The 22,417-nt window shown below is 36.9% G+C and overlaps 1 protein-coding gene and 2 long non-coding RNA genes across 5 annotated transcripts; all 3 read left to right on the plus strand.

The window, feature by feature from the left end:
- Positions 1 to 3,084: 3,084 nt before the first annotated feature.
- On the plus strand, positions 3,085 to 5,055 carry LOC140827832 (uncharacterized). Of its 2 annotated transcripts, none has more exons than XM_073190689.1 (2): positions 3,085 to 3,212; positions 4,244 to 5,055. In XM_073190689.1, the coding sequence occupies exon 2, from the start codon at positions 4,381 to 4,383 to the stop codon at positions 4,813 to 4,815; it is 435 nt and encodes a 144-aa protein (XP_073046790.1). In that variant the 5' UTR covers positions 3,085 to 3,212; positions 4,244 to 4,380; the 3' UTR covers positions 4,816 to 5,055. The 2 variants fall into 2 exon arrangements, with proteins under 2 accessions (XP_073046790.1, XP_073046791.1); XM_073190690.1 differs by having other exon boundaries at positions 3,118 to 3,212; positions 4,343 to 5,055.
- Positions 5,056 to 5,747: 692 nt separating this feature from the next.
- On the plus strand, positions 5,748 to 7,238 carry LOC140827833 (uncharacterized). Its single transcript, XR_012117032.1, has 2 exons — positions 5,748 to 6,865; positions 6,973 to 7,238. It is a non-coding gene; the product is annotated as an uncharacterized lncRNA (long non-coding RNA).
- Positions 7,239 to 8,937: 1,699 nt separating this feature from the next.
- Positions 8,938 to 14,923, plus strand: LOC140827835 (uncharacterized). 2 transcript variants are annotated; one of them, XR_012117033.1, is made up of 3 exons: positions 8,949 to 9,815; positions 11,050 to 14,199; positions 14,271 to 14,923. It is a non-coding gene; the product is annotated as an uncharacterized lncRNA (long non-coding RNA). The 2 variants fall into 2 exon arrangements; XR_012117034.1 differs by lacking the exon at positions 14,271 to 14,923 and having other exon boundaries at positions 8,938 to 9,815; positions 11,050 to 13,675.
- The last annotated feature ends 7,494 nt before the right edge of the window (positions 14,924 to 22,417 follow it).

Consider the following 22,417-nt stretch of genomic DNA (forward strand, 5'->3'; position numbering starts at 1 on the left):
TAGTCTTCATGTCCCCTTGGTCCATCTTGGACCTTGACCAAGTTTCAAAATTTGGATGAATTGGTTAATGAATGGCATTTTGTTTAATTAATTTCGAGATGAATAATCAAACTATTGTTTTTTATTTCAATTTTAATTTAATGAAAAGTTGAATTGGATGGATGTGTTAAAGAGTTGCATTGAATGAGTGCTTTAAATATCGTTTTGAAAAACCTCTTTTGAAGAAGTTCACTCTCCAAAAAAACAACAATTTTAAGTGCTGTCTATCATAGACATGAGAAGTTTGCTATAGCTAAGATCTTAAATTCAATGTTTCCACAAAATATCCGAGCACCCACCTGAATGTTTTGCCCAAGAAAAGGGTTTCCAACAGTACCGTGCATGGGAGAATTGCCATAGCTTAGTCATCTGGTCAAGTAATAAAAGTACACCTTTAAGTCAGCAGCAAGAATGCAACAGCTCAGGGTTGAAAGAATGCAACAGCTCAGGGTTGAAAGAATGCAACAGCTCATGAGGGTTGAACCTGTTGGTAAAGAAACATAAACAAGAAAATTTTACCTGATCATAAAAACCAACAGAACTGAAACCTAAGCTGAGATTTAACAATCCAATCGAAATTCCATTTAGAACGCCGAATCCAATCACGGTTTGTGAATCTATCGGTTTGTGCTCAAAAAGCTTCATCCATTGTGCCACATGAAGAGAACAAAAAGTAACCAGTAGATGCCAGCTTGTCAAGATTGTAGCTGTATTGGGGGAAAATAGAAGCAAATATTAACCATTTCTTTTTGTTGGTAGAGGGATTGTTTTTCCATCAATCCAAAGCTCCAAAAGGGTTTTATGAGAGTTAAAACGTAAAGTTGTCAGAGTACGATTAACCTATGTTATCTCATAAGTCATAAATGTGCTTAATTGTATCTTTTCTAATGCATCCTGACACTCACAAAACCTATTTATAATGAAAAGTGACTCCCTTTCCTTTCTACTACTTCCATAAGGCGTGGTCAGACTAAAACAACATTCATACATCTTTACAAGCAACCAGTCGGATAACCAAGTTTAATCAGTCGAGCCCTCGTAAAAACTTGATCCCATAAATAGTCCATGCTTGTAAGTACACAAACCATTCCTTGTGCCAAGATTTATATGAAAATTTTTCAGGATATCATGTACGATTGATGGGAATATATATATATGATGTAGATCTTAAGGGGTGTGAGATTTGTTTTTCCCGACTCTTTTGAAGCATTCAGATTCATGCACAAAAACAAAATGCTCACTTCCTCGATCAAGCTAGTTCAACTGCTTCAAAGCTTTACCACAGATTAGCAACGGAAATAAACAACAGAACATTCGACTTTGAAGCACTGATCAATCCTACATTTCTCACAAAGTTCACCCGAAATTAAAATAACATGATTAATAACCAAAAATGAAGTGCAATGAACTCATAAGAGCTTTTTTACAAATCACGATGGAAACTATGGGTGTTCATCGGTCGGTTCGGTTCGATTTTCGATTTTTTATTTAGGTTTTTTCGGTTTCGATTTTACAAATATATAATCCGATATCTGAACTATCTTTCTTCGATTCGATTTTCTATCGAAATGGTTCGGTTATTTCAGTTTTGATATAATTATTTAAATTAATAAGATAAATTTATTATAAAATATAATATGTTATCTTTTTATATAATTTCTTAGTAAAATATTTAAATATAAAGTCTAAATGAATTATATAAACAACAATCAACTAAATATTATTCAAAATAATTCATCATTCATTGATATCATCTCAAAAACTATATAATAAAAATAAAATTATTACTTTAATGAAATTTCAGTTTTTTCGGTCAGTTCGGTTTTGACATATATAATCTGAAATCAGACCAAATAAATTTCGATTTTAACATTTATATCCGAATTATAAAATTCGATTTTCGGTTCGATTCAGTGTTCGATTTTTCGGTTTGGATTTTCGATTTTTTCGATTTTATCTGAAGTTTGAACACTCTTAATGAAAGCCAACGAAACCACCAACAGAGTCAACGCGTCAATCGTCCCCAGCTGATCATTAATTTGCTGTGTACTTTAATTATATTTTGTGATATTAATAAATATTATATGAAGTTCAACCGTAAATGTATCAAACTAAACATAGAATATAAATTTGGTTTATATTGTAAAGATTTATAAACTTTGAAAATTAATATAATATATCGATATTTACAACAAATGAGTTGAGCCCGTTTGGATTGCGGGTCAAGACGGATAGGGCCAAAACGGAGCGGGCTGGCCCGCCAAATTAAGATAAAATTTTATATTTTTAAGTTTTAAGTTTTATATAAAAATTGGATTAAGTTTCATGCGCCCCATGTTGTAGAACAAATATATTGATAATTTACTTTTAGAACAAATATACATAAGGAAAATAAAAAGAGAGAAATTTACAAATATACATAACGAAAACAAAAGAGAAGAAATTCTTGTAAATTTTATTCATGAATCTTAAAATAATTATTAAGCGTAGCAGTTGTTTCTGAACCCAAGAGCGGTTTCGTTTGAAGTCCGACGAATTATAGTGAAATTTTGTGGGCCCGACGGAGGTTTGCTAAATATATGTATTGTTGAATACATAATATTTTTTAAAATTTACAGCCGTCTATTTTCTCGACTTTATGTTCTCTTCCATATCTTAATCTTCATGTTTGGTTTAAACACTTTACTTTTTATGGATTATGTTGTATGATTTCTTAATTTCTTAGTTCAATGTTTTTAAGTATTCTATGAAACTATTTGACAGAAATATATTTTTCTTCTATGTTTACTGTGATACTCTTTAGTATTTTTTTTAAAAAAATAAGCGGGCCGACCCGCCTAACCCGTGGCCCAAGGTGGGTTGGGCTGGGTTGACCGCCCCGCCTAATGGTGGGTTGCGGGCTGACCCGTCCCGTCAACCTGTTTTGACATGTCTAGATCTGTAAAGCGGACTCATATGAAACCCATTCTTCGATTTTTCGATTTTTTTCTGTTTTGGAAATATTTACCCAAAAGCCAAAAAAACCCATTTTTGTTCCAAGAAAAACCGTGATTGTGCCTAGGAAAGCCCATGCTTCAAAGTTAAAACCCTAATTCTTAAACTCTCAGTCACTTCTCCTTTATATACAACGCAATCTCTGAAGATGGAAAATTGGATCTCGCAAGGATTTTGAGGTACTCTCTAGAACTCGACGACTTTTTTTAAATTTTTTTTATTGTTATGTTTCTTCGTTAAATTCTGTGCAATTATCTGCTTTTTTGGAGCCTGGATATTTTTGTTCATATATTGTGACATTCTGATGCTGGTTCAGGAAATTTTTCAATCGATAGATGAAACGATTGATTCCTCAAACCAGCTACATAAACCGTGGAATCGGATAATTTATCGAGTGGGATCTCTCTTTCGGAATCGCACTTTTCGCAATTCGATACATTGCTCTATCTTTGATATTGGAATCTGTGTATTTATTGGGTTGAACCCATGGAATTCAACGAGGAAGGTGATGTAGGAGTGTAATTTTGAAGCTGAATCTGGAAAATTGTCCAAAAATTTGTTCTTTTTTGTTTTTATCATACAACAAATTAGAAAGCGTCGGGGTCTTGCGTGTTTTTGAATCGTTACCAGGCATAAGTCATGTATCCGTTTATGTATATATAAAGATGTTGATACAGTTACATGCCTGGGATATCGAAAAAGGGTTCATCGTTACAGATGCGATTGCTTCTTTGTGCTCACATCTGCTCCATTAGGACCATATATATCAAATTACTTTCAAAATTCTTGTTTGATCATCTATACCTGATCGAAAAAAGACCACCAAGCTCTCGAAATCTTTACCATAAATTTTGGCATGGATGATACATATATGACAGGCGGTGAAAGAAGCTCTTATTGGAAAACAATATTTTGATTCATATTTATATTATGCTATGCATTAGTGTGTTAATTGTTGGTTGATTCGAAGCGACTATTGTTGTATGATCATCATGTTTAGTTTAACTTTTGAATGGTACCAGTAAATGTTGTATTTTTTGTGCACTCGTTGATTTTCAAATTTTAAATCATTTTATATAGCTGCAAATGTAGCGAATAATGATTTTTTTGTGATACCATGTGTTTTCTTAAATTATAAGCTCCGCTGACTTGCTAGAGTCTCGGTTAATTAAATATGTACATAGTAATGCATTCATGTGTGTTTTAAAAGGGTTGCAAACCTCCTGTTCGTTCGATTGCCTGAACTGAGTAGCATCGGGCTCGTTTCATCTCCATCAAACTGCTTTGTGCATTTGCGTTTGTGCGATAGATGGATCAACCCCGCTAACCTCAAAGCGATCAGAACATATGATGGAGCAAGAAACAACTCTCCAGCTTCTGAAGAACATCGTGCCAGCAGCGCAAAACAACATAAGCACCAAATTCATTGTCTTGGACAAAGGAACAGTGGTACTGGAAGGACAGCAAAAAACTTGCCTTGCCCTGGTAGCAGACGAAACAGCTTCAGTGCACTTCCAATTTTGGGGAGACGAGTGCGATGCTTTTGAGGGAGGCGACATCCTAATCCTTGTGAATGGCATCTTTTCATACAGTCGGAGCAATTTGGTGTTGAGGGCTGGTAAGAGAGGGAAGGTGGAGAAAGTGGGGGAGTTCACCATGGCTTATGTAGAGACACCCAACATGAGCGAGATACAGTGGGTGCCTTGTCCCAATGATCCGAAGAGATACGTTCAGCAAGCCATCATCTCTTCTCATTCCCGTTTGTTCCCTCCGCCACGTTGAACAGCCTTGTCCCCTTGTACCTTTTTTTTTCATATGAGAATCCATCACATTTGTCTTGGTGCATGTGGTTGGCTATTTGTTAACATTTGGATTCACGTGTTTCTGTTGCTGTGATCAACATACCAATTTTTTTTTTGTATTTTAGGAGTTAGTCCTGCGTATTTGTAGTTTAGACGAGAATCACTGATTATAAAATGGGACAAATATTCTATTGATCTTTCTACATTTGGTTGCTGTGTTTATGATGTTATTGCATAGCCAAAGGGAGGAATGAAATTCGAAATCTATACCACTTTACTTGCATCTGCATTCTTTTCTGATCTCGTCTTAATTTGAACATACAAAGAAGGCGAATTCACTAAGCAACAAGCATTATAATTTTTGAGACAGATTGTGAGATTTAGTACTTGTCAAGAATTTGATCCATGAATCGGGTTTTTCGTTTAACAGTTGTTCTGGAATTAAGTTCGAAATTAGTAAGTCTCTTAAACTGTGAACCGAATTGAAACCTTTTGAATTTCACAATCATGTGGATGGAACTTTGAGTTGATTCAACAAGAGCTTAAACTCGAAGATGGAAATATAAGCAGTACATTTTAGTTCCACAACTAATTATGAATGTTAAACAAAACAAATTCAATCAATCAAATACTCCTTGTTTGTTAATTATATAATTGACAATTGCTATATCAAAATCTGCAGTCCCGATCCATGTGAACACCGATGAAGTGTCACTCATTTATTGGATGTGTAATTTTTCTATATTTCATCACATTCAATAGGTGAGTGACACCTCATCGGTGATCACAAAGATGTGTACGGTAGGTGTGCAGGATATCAAAACTATATATATATATATATATATATATATATAGTATGTATGTATGTATGTATGTATAGTATAACGATAAAATGATACATAAAAATAAAAACCCGATTTTTGCAGGCTGGTGATTTTGTTACTTCGAGGGAAGCTCTGATTGCGCCTACGGCTATGCGGGCGTGCGATAATACAAGTCAACCGTTCACCCACCCTCCAACAATTCGAAGCTCTTCAAGGGATCAAATTGAAAATGGATTCATTCAATTCCCTCTGAAAAAGGTCTCAATTCCTCTTTCGAAACTTATTTAGCTTTAGCTTTGTACGAGGAAAACAAACAGTCTCAAGAAAATGGCATCCATTGCAACCCACTTTACAGCAGCGCTCTTCTTGTGCCCACTGGGAATACGCCGTTTATTCTGTTCTTCGTCTCTTTATCTTAACAACCCATCGCTCTACAGATCTCGAATTTGGTATTTTGCAGAAGCCAGGTGGAAGAATCTTGATTTGTACGCTCTTCTTGTAGCCCTCCCAATTGCCTCTTTATCTCAAATTTTCATCTTTTTAGCATTTTCAGGCAGCCCCACTTTTAGATTCTCGTTCTTGCAGCAGTCTTTCGTGATTTTCATCTTTTGGGCTCTCTTGGGTTTGATCATTCTGAGAGAAATTTCGGATCTTTATTCAGTTCCTGAGGATTTTGTCTTTTTATATGCTGCCATTGCATTTCTTATTGAGTTTTACATGAATGGTAGGGGGATCGTTGGCCTCGGAGGTGTGATGTATGGAATTTTGGGTGGTTTGACTATTTTTTGTGCTGGATGTTTCATTTATTTGTTTGTCAATCCCACTGCTTTTTTTGCTGAGTTCTTGCTGTCCTGTGGCTTGGTTTTGAAGGGGAGTTGGGTTTTGCAAGTGGGGCTATCATTGTACACTGATGTGTTTTCTGTAAAAGGGTGTGCCAAGATTTCGGGGGTAGCATTGCCCGATGGGGGTATTGATGTAAAATGTGAACTCGAGGATGATCGGTTGAGGGGCGTGGCATTGGTGAATTCGTTATTCGTTGGGCATGTAATTGTTATAATGATCTTTAGCATGGTGTTGTTTAGCTTGTTGCATCGATGTAGAAACATGAGGTGCAGTGAGGCAGGTGGATCTTTGCTTCATGAGCTGAGATCGGAATCAATGCTGATGCATCCGCTTCCTGAATTTGAGATTGAATGAGTGGTTTTGGTTGTTTTCCTGTTCAAGTTCTGACACTAAACTTTGATGCTTGATCCTTGTAAGTTTTGAGTAACAAAGACAAGAGTTTTATTTCTACTGCAGGTAGATACTGTTAGTTTTTTATTGGTGGCGGATTAGAGAATTTAGCTTAGCGTTTTTTTCTGGAGTGAAACGAAGTTCTTGTTATTCTTTCTTGGCACCATGTTGCTAAACGACTTCATCCTTGTCAGCTTTAAGTAACACAGAAAAGCGTTGTTTTTCTGCTGCATGAAGATAGTTTTATTGTTTTTTTTTGCTGAATAGGGAATTTAGCTTAATATATTTCCTAGTGTAAAACAAAGTTCATATTACTGTTCTGTCTTGGAATCATGTTGCGAAATCACTTTATATATCATACTGGTAAGCACAATTGCATCATGAATTTTTTATCGGTGATCGATCACTTCAACATGTTGCAAGCCTTTTCAGGGGACTAGAATCAGGGTAAGACTTACAACAGTGGGGTGCAAGTTTCCAACTACAGAAAACACATTAAATTGCCCTTGTAAATCCTTGAGTCGTTTCTGATTGGAACTCTGATCTAGATTTGAAAATTCAATCTCATCACACCAGTCCCATCTCTTGTATGGTATTCAGGAGTAACTATAAAACAATAACCTTGAAAACTCGATTGTGTTTTAGCTTGGACATGTAATTACTTAGCAGTATACCTTACTTTCTAATTCTAACGTTTCGGGAGGAAATTTCAAGTGGATTGGTCACCGAAATCTGAATGGAAACTGTATGCTTTTGAGTTTGAGGTTCATCAGTTTCTTCTACTAAAGTCTTTCAGGTATAGTTTCAAATATTTGAGATATAGTTTTATTGTCACATATCAGTTTTAACTAACCATTTTTAGAACCTCAGTCCCAGAGAGTATGCTGCTTGAACTTAATGTTTTGTAATTCATTGTCTGTAGCGTTATGCATCACGTCATTATATTAAGGTCATCTCCAACCCATAAATCTATTTCGGTGCAGTTTCTGCACCAAAATATAACATTCATCTCCAACCCATTTAGTCCAAATTGGCGCAGAGGTTCCCTCCGCGCCAAATATGGCGCAGAGGGAATGGGAGGTGCGCTATTTTGAAGATAGAATAGCGCACCTCCCATTGGAGCTTCTCCCTTGCGCCAAAATGCCGTTTTCAGGGTTGGAGATGTCCTAATACTCTCCTAGAAATTTGGTGGAACAGTTGCTCAACGAGCCAGGTTGTGGTCATTGGATTTATGTCATCATTATATGAAACATCCTTTATTCAACTAGAGAGAATTTTATTTGGAGACTTTTTTTCCTGTATATACATATTGTATAGATAAAAGACCTCAAGGTTATAATTTATGAGTTTATATTGGTTGAAAAACCATGAAATACATTTCTTAGTGCCTATAGTTCTTAAATTATGTTTCTCCTAATCGATATGTTGTCTAATGATATTTATGCAGTGAAAAATAATATTTAGATACAAGAAATAATAATTTTCATTGATCGAGTCGAAGATTCGTTTCACATAAATTTTTGCGCAAAGAGAAATAAAACATGTGAGATGATTTCACCAGAGTTTCTGTAAAGAGAAATGATACGTAATTTACATGAAAATCAATATATGCTATGTTTTGTTAAAACTTTATGAAATAGCATAATTGTGATTTTATATCAGGCTTCACCCAATTAGCTTTCAAGGCACTTTCTATAGTGTGCTCTAATATAATAAATTAACTAGTTACTCTCTACAAGCGATGCGTGTGTGTACAATCTTTTTTATCATTATCGATGAACTAAAGTGAAATTTGAAAAATTATGGAGGCACTACATTGATATTTGAATTGTTGAAATAAAAAAAAATTAAAAATAAAAGTGTCTTGAAATGTTTTAAAAAAAACAAAAACAAAAATGTAATATTAGTATCATATAAAGATAAAATTGAAAAAAAAGTTAATGTCCGAAGTAGTTATTATTATGTCTTCAACCTTAATAAAATAATATATATATATATATATATATATATATATATATATATAATATTAAAAGATATATACAATATCTTCAACGAGAACGACATTAACTAATCGAAGCTGACTGTCAGATTTCAGCCGTTGGATTTCATAACATGCGTAATGCGTTTACGCCAATCTTAAATCAATGCGTCTTAAATGCATGTCTTCATCAATAAAGAAACTCTGTTCTTCAAATCTAATCCCTCGATTTCAGGGTTTTTTTCCATTATGAGAAAAAATTACCTGTGCCTTACCAAAAATTGCCTAAGCAATCCATGATCCACCATCCCTTTTCAGAGGAAAAAACCCATAAATTTTTATGTGATTATCCTGTTACATTTGTTGTTATTCTTGCAATCTCAGGATCTTTACTCTTTTCGTTTCAAGAATCGTTTTCATTGTCGGTCATCGAAAGCTAAGGAATTTCCACCCTTCGTATTGATCGATAGGCTGTATTGGCATCTTGTTGTTGCCTTGGTTAAAACCATGCGTTGAGCTTTCTTGGTTTAGTGGGAACAGCCAATTGTTTTCCTGCAATTCTGCTGGAAAGATCAGATTTTTTTGTTAATTGGGACGCAGAATTACTGTTATTTGACGATTGGGTTTCGATAAATTTTGTGAATCTGTAATTGTTCGGCCATAAAATCTCTCTCTATATATGCATTGAAATCTTTGGGATTTTGATCGTGTAGTTCTCTTTTCCTCAATGGATGTGAATCTTAAAGGTGTGGAGAGTGAATCAAATGGCAAGATTTTGAGTAGTTTGGAGTGTCCAAAGGCTGTTTTGAATGCGGCGGAGTGTGACGGGGATGACGAAACTCAGACATTGTTGCCATCTAAGAAATGTGAAAAGCCTAGGAGGAAAGTACAGTGGCTAGATAGGAATGGATCCAAACTTGCAGAAATCTTTGTGTTTCAACCAAGGTAATATGGTCTTTCTGCCCTTTCCGAGTAGTACGATTGTGAAATTTGTTGAATTTTGATTGTCATGTTTGAATTTATTGCTGTGGTCATGTTGTCATATTCATACATAAAATTGTGTTGTAATGCGTGTTATGGGCTTTAGGAGGCATAAGGTCTTGGCCTAGTCCCCTCCCTTGTATATCGCTATCGCTTTCAATAAAAGTATGCTGCATGCGATCTTTTAAAATCCGAAATCTTCTAATTATTCAATGACTCATTTTCTTCTAAGCAGTTCTGTTAGTTTATTCAATATTGTTATTCACTAATTGGTAGTTGAATTCTATTTAGGAATGTGTTAGATGTGTCATTTGACTAAATAGATCCTCATCCAGGGAGCTTGTATCCGAAGAACAATTGGACATGCTAGAAGCCTAGAATGTAGACTGATTATTTGTTCTGTTGGGAGGGAGTATAATACCCTACTCTGTTTTAAATGATATTTAGTTTCAGAGTTTTTATGTAATTAGGGGGTTTATTGTCGAAAACCGAATCACGACCAGTGCAAATACCCCTCCTTAAACTGAAGATAAATCCCACCCCTATGGTTAACTTCATTGCATTGAACGATAGACCTTTGTAAACATGTGTATCTGAATGGTGCTAGTTTCAACTTTCAATACTAGTTATACACGGGAAACTGCAGTTACATGATTTAATATCCAGCTCACATAAATTGATGAAAGGCTTCAATCAAGGATTCTGAATTCTTGGGGTTTTATTTAAAAGATGACACCAATGTCACTTAGATGAACTAAACCAAAGACATGTAAAGAATATGTTCTTATTTCGCATCAAACGAGCTACAGTTTGCTCAAACTGGGACTAGACAAGAAATTCCCGCCCTTATCGATAATTTCTGAAAATTTTGATCTTGCTGATTCAGATGAATGAACAAATTTGTGGGCTGCGCTGATCTTTAAATGTTCCTCTTGTTTTGTTTTTCCTTAGAAGAAACAATGTTTGGATCTGATGTTAAACTGCTGTAATCGAGGGTCTGCATATTGTTAAAGTGTTAATAATAATTTATGTTAGTGTCATATGTGCTGCAATTTAATTTTCCTCTGACACATCAAAATATTTCTTATCAGTGACAATTTGCTAGAGTTGGTGAATAATAATCGACTGAATAGCTCTTAACCACAGACTCTTATTATATTTAATCTTCTAATGTATGGTAGATCTTTGATTCTTGCAGTGACACGAGCGACTCGGATGACGAAGAATTCGATACATGCATATGTAGAATAATGTGAATCACATTCATCAGACCATTTAACACCTACCTTTATGTTGAATCAATGAAAGCTTAATTCTCTTACACTGGAGCCGATATTTCCCCAAGACTTGCTGCTTCTTCGACCCTCCATGTCTTCTGCAAAAAGTCACATCTTTGAGGAATCTTCTGAAAGGTCTCGTGACTATAAATGATATCATCGATCTCATTCTTATACAAAAATCGTGTGGATTGTTTTCTGCATAAAAAGTTGATGACTGAGATGCCATTTTTTTGTAGAAATGGTATTCTTTCGTGGTTCAACCGTCTTGTGCAGGGTAGTTACCTACAACAGTGTTTTACTCATACTTTTCAGGTTACTCAGGGTTCATCCAGTGACTTACAATATGCCATGTATGATTTTTCATGTTGTCCAATGCATAACACCACATGAAAAATGAGACATGGCCCATTGTATGTAATTGAATGAACACTAGAGCATCACCCTAAGAGTAGCATCGAATTTACCATCTTTTCATTTCTTTGTATGAGAGCATGATAGTATGCATAGGATTAAATTTCTTCAGCTCCCTATTTCTTTCATGCCTTGTTCTACTCAGAAAAATTAGGACCTGAGACAAGTCATGGTGACCATCAACTGATAGGCAAATTGAGAATTGGACGAGCAATTTTAACATGTGTAATTTTATTACAAATTTAATTGTATTTGCTTCTTCAAGCAGTGTTCTAGAAAACTCTCGTAAGCATACTTAAGCATTCTTAATGCTCGATTAAGTATCCACGTTTTATTTTCAATGACGAAGCCCTGGAAAAATTGGGTGACTCAACTCGGGTGGACAATTTTCTGGGCAGAGAAATGTTTCTTCTCTGTGAGCGCTAGCGGCCGGGTGGAGGGAGCGTGAGCTTGATGATTCACATACTTGAAAAACAAGGAACGTTAGTGTAGCGTTGTCACTCCGACGTTCAGGTTAGTCAAGTATTCATGCAAAGGAAAGAACGGTGCTATATAGTGAGTATATAGTGTGTGCTAGTGAATCATGAAAAATGAACTCCCTGATTTTACACCGGCTCGAGATATTTATAGTGTACTAGAGTCGATGTACACTTCGAGATGCTCAGACAGTGACCACGATGTGAGGATATGGCCCATGTTTTGGCTTCACCTACCTGACTCGATTTTTCATCTTCCTGGATGACCCGGTTCAACTTCCGAAATACATTTTGTCCGTCCATCTATCCCACTATCGACGGTCCGGGTTACTTTTTCCACGCCTATAAATATCGACCTCCTTCCTCCCTTCCACATTTTTGTACCCTTAGCTTTCTGTTCTTCTCCTGCAATTCTGACGTACTGTGTTTTCTCCGGCGAGTTTACTCCGACCTACTTATTACTTTTCCCCAGTCTTGTAAGTTTTTTCGTCTTTTTTTACTTTGAAACATGTCCTCCTCTTCTTCTTCCACCTTCTGAGCAAATGACTGCGACTCGTCAAAGTATGAGTCTGCAATGCTGCACTCTGATTCATATCCTGTTAAAAAATCTGTTGCCACCTCCAAAAATCTCTTTCTCATCATTTCTCCTCGAGAACCAGCTCAAACCTTCCCCAAAAAATTCAAAAAGACCAAAACTGTCCATCAGGCTGTTGATCATTCCAGTGCCCGGGAGAAAGGTAAGGGCAAAGTCCGAACTCCCACCAAAGCAAGTACCGAGGCCCCATGTGCCCCATGGTTCTCCACCATGGCTAGTACCCTATGATCTCGGGCCGACGAGGACCTCCGAGTCCTCGGGTCCATCTTTTCTACCTATTCCCTTATCATTCCTAGTCCTTCGGACTGGACTGATCAGCCCCAAGAGGGATTCTATACTTTCTTCCGGGAACAAGTTCGTGGTGGTCTCCAGTTCCCCATTCCTCCTTTATACCTCAAGGTGACTCGCTTTCTCGGGGTCCCTCAAAATCAACTTTACTCTGACTCTTTTCGCATAATGGCTTCGACCTTAGTACTATTTAAAATGAACATCATCTTGATTAACCACTTCATTCTCTACTAATACTTCGTCTGTCGTTTCAACAATAGTGCCTCCTCTCCGACTGCTCGAGTTAACAACCGGTTCCTTGATGACATCCCATCATTCTTGAAGGGATGGAAAGACCGGTATTTTTTGTTAATTAGCCTCCCCTCTTCTCCCAATTGCTCGATTGGCTTTCTGTCCAAGCTACTTGCCCAATCCGAGCTCCCTAGCAACTATAAGACCAAGAACCCTATGTTCGGAGCCCACGAGCTCGTGGAAGGGCATAAATTCTCTTATTCCCTTTGATTTCAGAGGAGAATTTGGTACCTTACGACTTGAGTACCCGGGATGAAGATCCCGTGGATCGACTGATTGACGAGTTTGATGCCTCAGATTCTCAACCCAGTACATCTTCCTCTCACGCCCCCTTTATTTTATTTTTCCTTAATTCTTTACATGTTGCTTTTGACACTTGTCTATATCTTTGCAAATAATACCGAGATTAAATAAGCTTTTCTTGAGAGGCAGGGGTCTGAGAAGACAGCCAATGAGAAGAAACATGTAGCTCAGAAGGCTGTTGCTGGAAAAAAAAAACTTGGTGAAGAAGGCGGCTGAGGAAGCCAGGGCAATTGCTAAGGCCCAGGAGCCCAAAGAAGAATTGGTTGCCAAGGCTTGGGAAAGGGCCAATGCTGAGCAGGTGATTGGGGAAGGGATGACCATGACCCAGGTTGTGGAACGAAGCCCCGAAAAAACAACCTTTCCTTGAGGAGTCAGAAGATCAGGTTCCCCCTCATTCACCGAAAGAGGAAAGCCATAGTTGACCTCAAGAAAGTTCTCCTAAGTGATACCGATGAGGGGGCTCAGGATTCTACCCAAACCAGTTCTCCTAAGTGATACCTATCTCCTCTTCCTCCTCCAAAATGGCTATCATGGAACCAAACCAGTCCAATCCCTCAGCAGTCTGTGGCAATATTTTTCTGGATGAGATTTTCTCGGCTGAGGTTCGGCCCGTGAAGAGCTTGACTTCCCCCGGCGAGGAAACTCATCTTCTGGGCCGGAAACCTAATAATAATTTATTTGAAGGCACCACCCAGACACTCTCAGTAAGTCTTCTTGCCTTGTATCTTATTCATATTTCAACAAAAATTTCTCCGACATCTTTTTATTTATGTAGGGCCTCCAAATGCTAATAGCTACTTACGAGGAGGTCGCTTTCTTGGCCAATCGAGAAGCGGGTGGGACTCGAGTCGCCAGCGAGCTTCATAATCATGTCAAGAGGGAGCTCGACTATTGAACGAGGAGATTGTGATTGGGTTGAGGACGACTTCAGAGGTAGCCTATCAGCAGGTGTAGGTGGCTCAGACGGGCCTGAAGAAAGCCTAGGTGGAGGTTGAGGCTTTTTGTGTGAGGGCGGATGTCTTGAGGACTGATCTTGAGGCTTTAGAGGCATGGGCTTGAGCAATGACTGAGGAAGCAGATACTTCACGAGCCTGGGCTGCTGAAGCAGTATCTGGCCCGAAGGCCTGACACCAGTCCGAGGAAGAGTGGCATGCTTCCTTTCTCCTGTTGTCGGAGTTTAAACATGTCATGTATGATAGGCCTATTCTTACTCCGTGACCGGCTTTGAGAAATGTCAAGAACAGTTTGAAGAGCCAATCTCCTTCCAGAGGGCATGGAGAACTTTCCGGATTAAACAGGGCCATTGCCTCCCTCCTAGCCGAAATGGAAGAGAAGGCATGGGAGGAGAATACTAATGATGAAGGGCCGAAATATATTAGGTTTAATATAGATTTTTGTATTCCTGGTCTCGGGCCTTGCCTTGTACTTTTTCTTTTGTATCAATGGAACCACTATTCATTTATCATGCTTTTCTTTCCTTTGCTTCTTTTGATTTAACATGATAAGTAGACCGGGCTAAACCAGACATCTCCTCATAAGTAAAAAATATCCTAATTGTTAGGAAGTAATCGGGCTTTCAGGGTTGAGCTGATATAATCCTGGAACTTGATCAATGAATGTTCAGAAAACTTTACAAACTTGTAAAAATTTCTAATTTTTAGAAACTAACAGGCCGACCTGGCTTATGTTGAACACTTGGTAAGAACTAACCACAAAACCTTACACTTTGTGACCCGGCTAGACAGAATTCTCGGAACTCGGATCTTGGATAAGGATGGCCTTTGGGTCTAGATAAGATGTTGATGCTTTGTATCTTCCAGACTTAGATAGGATGAAGTGCTAGGACCTCGTATCTCTCAAACTTAGATAGGAGGTCGAGACCTCAAGCCTCCCGGGCCTAGAGAAGATAAGGTGTCGAGGCCTCGTACCTCCTGAGCTGAGATAGGGAGTCGGAACCTCATGTCTCTCGAGTCTAGACAAAATAAAGAGCGGAGGTCTCGTACTTCCTAGGCTTAGATAAGAAGCCAGATCCTCATGACGCCTTGGCCTAGACGAGATAAGGTGTTAGGACCTCGTATCCCGACTTAGATTGAAAGACGGGGTCTCACGCCTCTTGGCCTAGACAAGAATCCAGGACTTCATGCCTCCCGGGCTTAGACAAGATAATCTGCCAGAGACTCGTACCTCCTGAACCTAAATAAGATGAACACACATATTATAAAAAATGAATTTTATTTCATGATCGAATTGTAAATACAACCTAAGTGTAATATTTCTTTAAATGAAAAGGCTCTAGGGCCTTTTGAGAGCTCGACCCTGGTCATCCTCAAGATCTAAGTCTCCCGAGCTGATTTTTCTTTCCATCTTATACGGACCTTCCCTCCATGCTTCTTGCTTTCCACGTCTCCTGCTGAATTAGTTTTCTTTAGGATCAAGTCATCGACCTGAAAATCCCGAGGTCGGATCCACTTGTTTTAGGCCCACATGACCCAGTCTCGATATGTTTCCATCCGAATAGTAGCTCTTTTTTTTCTTCCACAAGATCCAACTCTTGAGCCCGATCTTCATTATTTCCTTCTTGATAGGCGTCTACCCAGGGTGAAGTTTGCCCTATCTCGGTCGGTAACACAACCTCAGAACCATATACCAAGCTAAAACGTATTTTCACAATGGCAGTACGAAGAGTAGTTCAATAGGCCCACAGAACACTTGGTATTTCTTCTACCCAGTCTTTCAGGACTCCTTATAGCAGGTGTCTTAAAACCCGAACAATGGTGTGATATGTGACCTCGATCTGTCCGTTAGCTGGCCAATAGGCAAGTAAGATGAAGGACTATGCAATCTTAATTTCTTTGCATCATGTTGTCACTTTGCATCCCTGAAACCGTCGGTCCTTTTCATATATCAATCGCTTTGATAACTCAAACTGGCATACTATGTTATTCCACAAGAACTTTAATACCTCATCTTCTGTGATTAGCCAGGGGCTCAGCCTTCCCCCACTTATAAAATAATCCACCGTTACCAATAAAAAATTCTTTGTGCCCTGGCTATTGGGAAACGTCCCACATTATCTAGGTTCCATTGATCAAAAGGACATGATACTCAGTTATGTTTTATGACTGAAGTCGAGCTATGTTGGAAGTTCCCATGACGTTGGCATCTTCGCAAGCTCGAACTAATAGGACCAAGTCCGAGTTCATAGTAGGCCACCAGAATCCTGCTTAGTAATGCTTTTCGGGACAACATCATGGGCCCAACATGGTCCCCACAACACCCGTCGTGAATTGTTCGAGTATATACTTGATCTCTTCTCTGGCTAAGCATTTGAGCATTAAGCCTTGATAAGATCGTCGATACAATACCACATTCAACACCACAAATCTAGAGGCCCGAATTATGATCTTCTGAGTTCGACCAAGATCCTAAGGTAATCTGGTGGTTAGGATGCATTCAAAAATAGGAGTCATCCAGGTGTCTTCCTGAGGAACCGGTGACCAGATTCAGTTGTGGATACCAAATCTATATGGAATAAGATTTCTCGTTCATTTACCTCAGTTAAGGATGCTGTCATTTTTACCAAGACGTTAGTCTCTACGTTTTCTTCTTGGGGAATCTGATTCACGCTCCAGTCGGTGAAACTTTTAGATAACTTTTTGGATGGCTTTTAAATACTTCATCAATCTTTCGTCCTGGGTCTCATAAGATCCCCTTATTTTTCTAAGTAACCAGCTGTGAGTCCGAGTAAATGGTGACTCGAGTTGCTCCAGCTGCCTGAGGTTGCTCTCATCCCGATCAAGACAAATTCATATTCGGCCTCGTTGTTAGAAACCCTAAAATTTAATCTTACGATCATTTTATTTTTCCCCGGGTGGGAGATCAGGACGACCCCCACACCTCATCATTCCTTATTAGATGCACCATCTACAAATATCCTTCATATTTTTTTTCTGCCCGAAGTTGGCAATCTCAGTTAAGAAGTCTGACAGGGCATGAGCTTTGATTATATTTGGGTGGGTCATAATCCTTTCGAGCGGAATGTTAGTGAGGACAATAATAGAATGAGACAAGAAGTAGGGTCTCAACTTTCTTGCAGTAATTACCAACTCTAGGGCCACTTTCTCTACATCGATGTATATCAACTCGGGCCCCTTGAGGGCGTGACCGTGAACTGACCCCCGTGAACTATGCTTCAAGCCACTTACCTATTCCTTAACCTATTTGAACCCTAGCATTTAATTCAAGCCCAGCGCCTAATTCCATCGAGCCTCCCCCCGAGCCACCTAGGACCATACCCTCATCAGCACCCCTCCTGATCTAGCCTAGACCAGTACACCAGCCCTAGCCCACTCGAGAAGTCCCTGTGCATGAGTCCTCTTAGCCGCAGGCCCCTTTCCTTGCATGACTAGGAGTCTAGACATGCTAGGACTCCTCGTAATATCTACACACCGACTCCACACACACCTAGCCATCTCTGAACACCCTATAGACACTATTGGACCAGCCTAGCCAGCCCCGATCGAGCCACACGCCCGCCCCCACGAATTGCACCAACTGCGCGCCCCTCCAAGTCGAGGGCCCTAGTGCCTCGTGTTTCCTTGTGCAGCCTAGAGTTCAGCCATGCTAGGACTCTTCCTAGCCATGTCCCTGAGCCGCGCACCCAGCATTGGACCAGCCCTGGTGCGTCTCCCTCATGGTTGTGCCTCCTTGCCCCATGCGTCTATGCTAGACCTTAGCTTTTGATCCCTTCCATGCACAGCCCCTCCTCGCTACTCTCCAGCCCTCATTTCCACCTTACACCACCCTTGTTCCATCCCTTAAACATTATATGTTGGCAGCCTAACCCTTGGGAATCATAACACGTTCATATACGCATGAGAATCGTCAAAACTTTCAAAATAAAATTCATATGTTAAACGATTTGTACCTAAATATTTTTCATGCAAAAATACGTAAAACAAGCATAATACGAGTTGAACGGTGCGTCAAAGAAGTTTTAGAAACGTGTCTTTGCATTTAAAACGCTCGAATATACGATCATTGGCGTGTGTTGCGAAGGAAGACGAACGAGCGACGAAAACTTCGATTTTTTTGTGTGTGTGTGTGTAGTGTGTGAGGTGCAGCTGCTATGGGGTGTGTAAAATCCTAGCTTTGCTATATATAAATTTCGAAATTCAAGTGTTTAATGGGTTAGGTTTTTGGGCTTTATGTTTATGAGTAATTAGGCCCACTAATCTTAGGTAAATTAAGCCCATTAGGATCTATTTAATTCAAAAATAAGTTTACAAAAATTTGTTTTCAGAAATAATATTTTTGGTCCTTCAGAAGTCTTTCGTTTGACCAAAACCGGCTCCCTGGATAAAATCGAGCTCGGCTCGTAAAATAATTTGAACTCCAGAATTTTTTAAAATATTAATCATATTAACAAGCATTAAAAATATTTATCGAAAAATATTTTTATTTTGATCGTCACCGGTCTCTTTTCCCCAACTTATTATCGAATATTCGTATAAAATCTTCAGTTTTCATGAAATCATCCAATTAGACCCTCAATCATATATTATGTATCATTTAAGAATTTAAAGTCAATTAAATAAAAAAAATTAAACAATTTAAATCATTTGCATGCATGCATGCGGTTTATGTGAGTTGACTTTTGGACCTTACAGTAGATCTGCCTGAAATCATTTTAATTACGTCCAAGGTGGGAAAAGCTCTCCCGTGCCTTTTCTTCTCGGGCTCGATTTCCTCATGAGGAACTATCCCGACCTCCCACCCAGGGGCTAAAAGCCCTGGGTGCTAAAAGGTATGATGAAATAGGAATCCTTTCCCCATACTCTTTTAACAGATGTATCGACTTCGGTCGGGTTCGGCAAAGAACAAGCTCGCTTCAATTGCCTGCACTCACTAGTATCATTAGCACATTCCTGCCTTTTACTCGGGGGCACATGATAGTACTTACAGGGCAGCTTTGTTAAACCTACAGATGTATGCCTGCAAGGATTTTCTCCACTCTGTTTCACTTCAAATAGATACTCGTGTATTGGCCATGATGTGAGGACGTGGCCCTTGTTTTGGCTTTAGCCAATCTGAGAACGTGGAGGGGAACTTGCCCCTTGATTATTGGTGGATAGGGTCAATGATTCATTGACTTGGTATTTCTGCGTCACCCTGTTGATGTTTGGGTATAAGCTTATGCTTATGGTGTTGATACATATACAAGATGATTTAGAAACATGATACTCTTTCTTTGTTCGAGCAAAAGGAGACACTTGTACAGAGCTAGACAATTTACTATATGCGTGGTTACTGTTGAAGGTTGGGGTGTCAAAATGGGATCAACTCGCTGAGTCGACACAATTTGATCGGAAAAAATCGGGTTTGAGTTTGCTGTTTTTGGGTGAGGTCGGGTTGAACCCAATATTTGATACGAAAATATAAACGTGTTCGGATCAACTTGGGTCGACCTAAATTTTTTAAATATTTTTTAAAATGATTTTGTTTCAAACTAATATCAGATTTCTTGGTCATAGGATTGAAAAAGGGAAAATTATTCCTATTCAAAGAAGTATAGAATTTGGATCAAAATTTCCTGATATAATAACTGATAAAACTCAGTTGCAAAGATTTTTAGGAAGTTTAAATTATATTTCTCCTTATATTCAAAATCTTACTAAAGATTCTGCTATCTTATATGATAGACTAAAGAAAAATCCTTTACCTTGGACAGATAAGCATACTAGAGCTGTTCAGATTATTAAAGATAAAGTTAAAAATCTTCCTTGTCTTATGCTGGCTAATCCCTTATGGGATAAGATTGTAGAAACAGATGCTTCTGATATAGGTTTTGGTGGAATTTTGAAACAAAAAGATCCCCAAACTAAACAAGAATATCTTATAAGATTTTATTCTGGGAAATGGAATAATGCCCAGAAAAATTACTCTATAGTAGCAAAAGAAATCTTAGCTATTGTTAGATGTATTTTAAAATTTCAAGATGATTTATACAATCAAAAGTTTATTATAAAAACTGACTGCAAATCTGCAAAATTTATGTTTAATAAAGATTTTAAACATGATGTGTCTAAGCAAATGTTTGCTAGATGGCAGGCTCATTTAGCCCCTTTTGATTTTGAAATTATTTATAAAAAAGGTGAAGATACTCGAGAATATTTATCTTAATGAATTTTTTCACAGATATGTACTCTCGAGGCAGAGGAGAGTCCTCTTATAGAGGGCGAGGTGGCAGGGGAAAACCTCCTAATATAATAGCATCAGCTAGTAATACTGAGCAGGATGAGTTATACAATGAATTTCAAGAATTCAAAAATATTTATTATATTTATATTATAAATTTTTATAATTTAATATTTATTTTGTATATTTTTTAATAATTATTTATTTGATTTAGTAAATGTATTTTAATTTTCTATGATTAGACTTTCAAATTTAAATAATATATAAGTGAGATTTTGTTATTATGTGTTTAAATTAAAATATTATTTTTATTTTTTTGAATTTTATTTAATTTTAAAAAAAATCAAAATCGAGTTGAGTCCGGTTCGGTATAATGTTTGATATTTTTTTAAAAAAATAACAGTAAATATTATTTTGTCATATAATATAAGAAAATTGATGGTAAAACAAGCTAGGCTTAATTGAGTATTATAAAAATTTAAAAAAAATTTAAATTTATTGATTCAAAACATATATTCCCAAGAAGAACCTATTTTTCCAAGATACACCCGACACTATATTTATTTATAATTTTAATTTTCTTCTATATTCTAGCATTAAATCTTTTCGGATAATTTTTCTAGGTCTAAAATTTATCAAGAACTAGAAAGAAATCAAGCAAAAACTCCTTACTCCCAATTCAATGTGGTGTATTGGTTCTACATTTGTAATAACTTTTGTGCGGTTTAAAAGTCTATAAATATTCAATCTAAACTTTTATATATTTAATGTAAACTTTTTAAAAGATTTAAAAAGTTATGTACTATTTAAATTGACTTTTAAAAACTCAACAAAAATCTAGATGTATTTAAAAAAATATAAAAAAATTATATTTGATTCAATCTAAAAAGTTGATTAACATTTAACTAGAAAATATCTCAAACTCTTATATTCACTTTCATTTTTATTTAAAAAAACCTATACAAATACTAGTTAACTTATTTTTTCTCTTACATATAATATTTTTCCTTTTCTTTGGTTTTTTTTAAAAAACATATATATTTTTTTTTATTGCTAACAATAGTTTAACATTATTCATTTTATTTTTCAAGTTGTAACCTGGCAAAATTTAAAATCATATTTATTAAATAGTTGTTTTGTTTATTTTGTTACACTAATTTCAAATATTTTAACATATTTATTTTATAATTCAGGTACAAATAATTGTTTTGTTTATTGTGATTAGACATATTATCAAAAATAAAATTAATATACTTTTCATAAAAAATTTGCTGAAAAATGAAATTATTTTAAGTTTGATTATTTATTAATATTAATTATTTTTATATATTAAAAAATATTAATTAGTTAACTAAATATGTTGAATTGACTTGAATAATTGAACTTTAATCGTAATAAGTTTAGTAGTGACTTATTTATCATTTTTTTGTAAATCAAATCACAAGTAAAAAAAATTATATTGATAAATGAAATTATTTTAAATAAATAAAAGTTATTCACATGAATGACTAGTTCAAAGAAATAGATAAAAAGTACTAACTATAAATTACAAATTTATGTAGGTTTCCACAAAATTTTTACAAATATCTATAAAAAGTCGTACAAAATAAATCTAAAAAATTAAGTGAAATCTTTAGAATTATTTGAGATTATGTAAAAGCCAGTAGAAATCAGTTTTGTTCTTGTTACCCACGTGGATAATGTCATTATCCGCTCATTACATGA

This window comes from Primulina eburnea, chromosome 3 (genome assembly GCF_022965805.1).
Source record: "Primulina eburnea isolate SZY01 chromosome 3, ASM2296580v1, whole genome shotgun sequence".
In the NCBI taxonomy this organism is placed as follows: domain Eukaryota; kingdom Viridiplantae; phylum Streptophyta; class Magnoliopsida; order Lamiales; family Gesneriaceae; genus Primulina; species Primulina eburnea.

Bases quoted from the DNA above. Each gene is read 5' to 3' on its own strand.
- LOC140827832 (XM_073190689.1), top strand. From the start codon at position 4,381: ATGATGGAGCAAGAAACAACTCTCCAGCTTCTGAAGAACATCGTGCCA.